Source organism: Mus caroli, chromosome 11 (genome assembly GCF_900094665.2).
Source record: "Mus caroli chromosome 11, CAROLI_EIJ_v1.1, whole genome shotgun sequence".
Lineage (NCBI taxonomy): Eukaryota > Metazoa > Chordata > Mammalia > Rodentia > Muridae > Mus > Mus caroli.
The window spans coordinates 100,278,593-100,284,727 of NC_034580.1; the positions used below are offsets into that span (position 1 = coordinate 100,278,593).

Genomic DNA, 6,135 nt, shown 5'->3' on the forward strand with positions numbered 1-6,135 from the left:
AAAAAAAAAAAAAAAAAAAAAAAGAAAATTGGGGAGATGATTGGGATATTTTGTGGGGACCAGGTAGGATATTCAGGAAGTTCAGTTATGGTAAGTGTGGTGGCACATGCCTGTAACCTAAACTCTTGGAAGATCGGGAGTTCAAGGTCATCCTTGGCCACATAGTTTTAAGGCCAGCCTCGGGTCCAGGAGATGCTGTCACAAGCAAGCAATCAAACAGAACCAGGGGGTGCTTGTTAAGGACCTCAAAGTGGAGTCCCTGCTCCACTCCCAGCATTCCCAGTGCACAGTCAAATACCCTAGAGAGGGTTCCACATGACTATTCCCAGGTTTGTTTGTTTTGTTTTGTTTTTTGGTTGGGGAGGACACAACAATAGGCTGAGATTCGCTGAGACGTTGGACCAGGGTGCGGGGTGAGCAGTCAGAGCCAGAGCCCCAGTGTTCCTGCTTTACCGGAGGCAAAAGGCAGCCCATGAAAAATGATCACAGAGCTATAAATGTGCTGCCCTTCCATGCACAGGAGTAGTGAGGCGGCCTCTTAACAAAGGCTCCATCCCTACCCTCATAGCTTGGGCATTTTTCAAATCTGTCAGAGCAGGGCTAGAGGCTGGGTGATTTATGGCACCCGCTGGTTTTACCTCTTCAGAGAGAACAGAGATAGACAGAGATAGACAGAGGCAGAGAGGCAGGCCACTGTCATAACTCAGCCGAGGGCATCTGGAGCCCAGAATCTTCTAAGGGCAATGGGAGGTGAGCCCGCAATCACATGCTGAACAGCCACAGAGATGCCAGCAGGCTCTGGGCCAGCCAAACACCAGAGGGACCTCAGAGCTCACCAAGTCCAAGTTTCCCTTTTACGAACAAGAAAACTGAAGCCTAGAGAGGGTATCAAGCAAGCTAGAGGCAGACAGACCAAGGGAGCATTTGTTCCAAGTAAACAAAAGCAATGAGCTGGGTCTGAGAGAGGTCTGTTAGGGGAGTCCCACTCTTACGGCAAGTACTATGGTATCCTTTAAAACAATATCTTTTCTCTTGATAACCATTTGCCATCACTGGCTCTTCAAACCCTGAGGAGGTGAGAGTTCCCAGCCAGCAGAGGGAGATGCCCAAGAGGCTTCTAAGCAGGAGCGGGGTGGTGTTCAAGTCCAGCTTGGACTGAGCACAGAAGTTTCTGGGGGTCTCACTGCCACCTCTAGGCGAGAACCGATCAGATGCTCTGGGCTTGGCAGTCACCGGCTGTCCCCTGAAGCCTCCTCCCACCTGCCCAGCCCCTCCTCCACTAGCTGGTCCTCAGGAGCCCATCCAGGATCAGGGACCAGAACCTGCCCAGGAGTACCTGCCCATTCTGAAACCTCCCTCTGCTGGGTATCTCCACACAGAACCGGAGAAGGTCGAGATTTTCTCACAAAGTTTGCTTGTCGAACCAGGGCGTCGTGAAGGCCAGGCCCCAGATTCGGGGATCTCAGACTGGACCCGCCAACAGGTGTCTAGCATGTCTGGGGCTCCCCTCCTGCCACAAGGCCTCAGAGAGGCTACATGTCAACCTTCGGGAACAAGACCTGAGGACATAGAGAAAAGCCACCCGGCCTCTGAGCTGCTGCAGCGAGGGCCACCTCAGAAGGAAGGCTGGGGCCAAGACAGGCTGGGGAGTGAGGAAGAGGTGGATGAAGATCTCACCGTGGATGAATCATCCCAGGATTCCCCTCCCTCCCAGGCCTCCCTGACCCCTGGCAGGGCAGCCCCTCAGGCCTGCTCCGGCTCTGTCTGCGGGGAGACCGCCCGCGTGCCTGGGCTCCCAACTGAGGGTTCCGTCCCACTTCCTGCTGATTTCTTCTCCAAAGTCTCCGCAGAGACCCAGGCCTCGCAGCCCGAAGGGCCTGGCACGGGGCCCATGGAGGAAGGGCACGAGGCTGCCCCTGAGTTCACGTTCCACGTGGAAATCAAAGCCAGCACGCCCAAGGAACAGGATTTGGAAGGGGCGACAGTGGTGGGGGCCCCCGGAGAGGAGCAAAAGGCCCAGACCCAGGGCCCCTCTGTGGGAAAGGGCACCAAAGAGGCTAGCCTTCAGGAACCTCCTGGCAAGCAACCTGCAGCCGGCCTGCCGGGGAGGCCAGTCAGTCGGGTTCCTCAACTTAAAGGTCTGTGGTTTACGCTCCCTCACTCCTCCCCTGGTACCCTCCAGGCTGTGGACACTGTCACAAGCTTCTGGCCTTGACTCCTGCACCCTGAGATTCCAGGATAACCACTAAACCCACGCCTGGGCCGACGCCCCCTCCCCAGCCCCTGCCCTCAGCCTCTGGTAGCACGTGTTCCTTTCACGCTTGCCCTCCCAGTTGTGCATGTCACCAACACCCACCTGTGTTTTCTGCCCTGATTGGCTCTCTGCCACTTGATGTATCCACCGTGGCCCACCAGGCCACGGGAGATTGGCAGGCATGCAGCATAGAGTGGGTAGCAGCATCACTCATTTTGAAGAGGCTTATGATTGATATTGACATGCACAGTCTAGAACATTCCCAGCTCTCTGAAGTAGGCTTAATTAGCCCCACTTTGCAGATGAGGAAACTGAGTCTCAGAGCAGTAAATCGACCTTGTGATAGACCTCCAGACTAAACAATGGATGAAGCAAAGTTCAGAATCCAGTTAGATTTGCTCTAAAAGGCACACTCTTGCTGTGGTTCCCACATTGTCCTCCGGAAGAGGCTGGAGTGTGTCCTCCTGGTGCAGAGACACTGAGTCAACAGACAGCTTGTCACATTTGAAAGGTGACAGCTACCCCTGTAGAGGTAGCTAATGGCCCAATAACCTTTCCCCTGTTTTTTGTTTGGTTTGATTTGGTTTTTGAGACAAGGTTTCTCTGTATAGCCCTGGCTGTCCTGGAACCCACTTTGTAGACTAGGCTGGCCTCGAACTCAGAAATCCGCCTGCCTCTGCCTCCCGAGTGCTGGGATTAAAGGCGTGTGCCACCATGCCTGGCTCTCTCCCCTGTTTTGATTGTAGCAGTAAAGCATGTCTTCCAGATCCCTAGTGGCCCTCCTCTCAGTCAGGGACAAGCAGAGTCCATGTGTGGAACTCCTCTGGAGCCCTTTGGAGCCCACAGAATGGCAGGGACATTCGTGACTTTAAGATACTACAATCTTAAAGGCATTTGGACCTTTGAGATGGCTCAGTGGGTAAAGCTACTTACCACCAAGCCTAATGATGTAAATTCCATCCTGAAGACCCACAAGGTGCCAGGACGTACCATAGCTTATAGAGATTTGAGGGCAGCTGTGGGAGTCAGTTCTCGGTTGTTCTGACTTCCATACTCGTGGGAAGACATGTATGTCAAACACACACACACACACACACACACACACACACACACACACACACACACACTCATGTCTACTTATACAATAAATAAACAAATGTAAGAGTAGACTACGTGACATTTTAGAATTATTTCCAGGACCTAGAAACTGATGTCTCTTAAGCTCGTAGTCAAAATCATCTTTTAACTACGGATTATACACTGCTTATAGAGAACACCCCAATATATCATAAGTGAAAGCCTGTCCTGGTGGTGGCACAGCCTGCCACCCTAGCACTCCAGAGGCTAAGTAAGACTAAAGGAGCACTGCAAGTTTCAGGCCAACCTGGGCTACATAGTGAGTTTAAGGCTAGCCTGGGCTACAAAGCAAGATCATATTTTTAAAAAGAATCTGGGCTTGGTGCCCCATGCCTTTAATCAGCACTGTACTCAGGATGGAGAAGACAGGGATCAGGGGTTCAAGACCAGACTCCACCACATAAGACCCTGTCTTAAAACAAAAGCTAAGGCAGAGGAAGGGGATGCCTGTGTCTTGTTTCAAAATCCAAGACAAAGGAGTTGACATTCTATTGAATTCTTGTCCTCCAGATGTCTGGGACAAGGGGCAGGGAAGGCGCAGTTCCATGGCACAGTGGATTTAGAAAGGAAAACATAAATAAACAGACATAGCAAAGCTCAACCACTTCCACTGTTGTAGGCTCAGGCTCGTCGGTGCTCTTGCTGTGCTGTGCATGGGGACCCTCTAAGGAGGAGGCGTCCTCTGGATTCCACAAATATATTTGATGCCTCCTGCTGACATCTCCCAGAACAGGGCTTGTTGAGTCCTCCCAGAACTCAGGAAATGCTGACTAGCAGGCTGATTGGCAGTGATGATGGTGATAAACAGGTTACTCCAGTGAAAGAGTTCACCAACACAAAAAAAGTGGCAGAGTTTATTAGCTACACCGTGGCACAGACACAACGGCCAACACAGCAGAAACTCTGCACAGAAGCATGCCACGGGGACTGCTTGTACCCTAGGCCTGGGAATTACTCAGACAGTCAGGTGTTCCACTCTCACTGAGCCTGGGAACAGTTGCAGTTGCAGCTTTCGTGGTTAGTGACAGTCTAGCCTTGAGGAAATGGTGATCTTTCCCCGAGTCAGAAGTGGACTGGCACAGCCGTGTGTCTTAAACAGACACACAGGGTTGACAGAAGAAGGAACGCACAAGAGCTTCTATTGCTTTGCAGAGTTTTGGGTGCCTGTTGGTTGCACACACAGCCTTGGTGCGTCTCAGAGTCTCCATGCTATGTCCCAGGTGATCCCTCCACAGTAAAATGGGGAGACCTCTGGGTTGGAGAGTCAGCGCTGGTCACTCTACAAGTACAGTCTTCATTCACTTGCAGGGAGCCTCAAGGTTAACAGAGCTGGGCTTCTGTGAGCAGCATGGCCTGGAATGGGGTTTGGCATGGTCAGCGTAAGATGGCCGAGAAGGTGGATCTAAGGACCCTTCCTAGCACAGGGGAGAAAAATAGAGGTGGCTCCAACTGGGCCTTGAGGCCCTAGAGGGTTAAGTGCGGGTCTCACAGGAAAGCAAGGCCAAGCCTGGCCACAGTAAGAGAAATCCACAACCCTGATCCAGGATCAAGCTGTAGCCTGAGCTAGGCTGGGCTGTCCCCATCCATGGTCTTGGGGCATTTAAATGGCCCAGCATTCCGTGGGGTTAACAATGAGGAGAGTGAGCAACCACAGCCCACCTGCGCCTCTAACAGCACCTGCTGCCTTCCTCTGCATGCCCCCACCCTCGGCCAGCCTGCTTCCCCTCTCACCAGGCTGCTCTGAGCGAAGGCCCTGTGTGCTGTGTGATACTAACGATATGAGACCTCGAACATTTGAGGACTAAGAAAATCAGCCGGTTTCAACCAAAGGAAGCTCGTTCCACCACCCCTGAACTAATGTTGTCCCTGTGAACTTAAGCACGGGGCATCACGTGCACTCTCTATTTTATATTTTACCAGCTCGTGTGGCCAGCAAAGACAGGACAGGAAATGACGAGAAGAAAGCCAAGGTAAGCTACTGACCGGCCGGTCCTAGAAGGCTCTGCTTCCTGCCTGTGTTTGTTCTCACCATAACGTGTGGAGAGTGTTTGTCACTAGAGTACAACTGTCATTTAAAGGCCATTGCTTTGTTACAAAGGCAGTGTTTCTGTCTTGATGTTTAACACAGGGAAGGGTGGTCAGCTGAACTCAGTTCCTCCCCAACACCTACCTCTTGCCGTTCCCCCCTCACAGTTTAAATGAAAAGTGTGTGAGTTTGCACTTCTGACTCTTAGCACTAGAGATCTAGGCTCAGTAAACCGAGCCAGCGAGCCATGCTGGAGGAGTGAAGTGATCACCAGATAAAGGCAGGGAGGATTCTGGGTGAGCACTCAAAGAGAAAATCAGGGAAGCAAACAGGACAGGAAGTGCATCCAAGCAGCGAACAGCAAGCGGGGCGGGTGGGAGGAACAGCTGGAACTGCGTCTGGGGAGAGTAGGCAGGTGGCCTCCGTTGCTGAGTTGTTTGTGGGGCTGCCTTGGGTTCTGAATTAGCAGAACCTCCTTTAAATGAAATCTGGAAAAGTGTGGGGTAGAAAATGTGGTTCAGAGCGATCAGGAATCTTTTTTTTTTAAAGATTTATTTATTTATTATATATAAGTACACTGTAGCTGTCTTCAGACACTCCAGAAGAGGGAGTCAGATCTTGTTGCAGATGGTTGTGAGCCACCATGTGGTTGCTGGGATTTGAACTCTGGACCTTCAGAAGAGCAGTCGGGTGCTCTTACCCACTGAGCCATCTCTCC

At 51.8% G+C, this 6,135-nt stretch overlaps 1 protein-coding gene across 14 annotated transcripts in view; it reads left to right on the forward strand.

The window, feature by feature from the left end:
- The window catches only part of Mapt (microtubule associated protein tau), a 103,799-nt gene that overhangs the window by 69,028 nt on the left and 28,636 nt on the right, over nucleotides 1-6,135 (forward strand). For 6 of the 14 annotated variants that reach the window (XM_029483473.1, XM_021176411.2, XM_029483474.1 and 3 more), the window contains one exon: nucleotides 5,312-5,361. In XM_029483473.1, the coding sequence (XP_029339333.1) occupies nucleotides 5,312-5,361 (50 nt within the window). Of the gene's footprint in view, nucleotides 1-1,379; nucleotides 2,139-5,311; nucleotides 5,362-6,135 lie in introns of all 14 variants that reach the window. The other 8 variants (XM_029483476.1, XM_029483465.1, XM_029483468.1 and 5 more) reach the window with 2 other exon arrangements.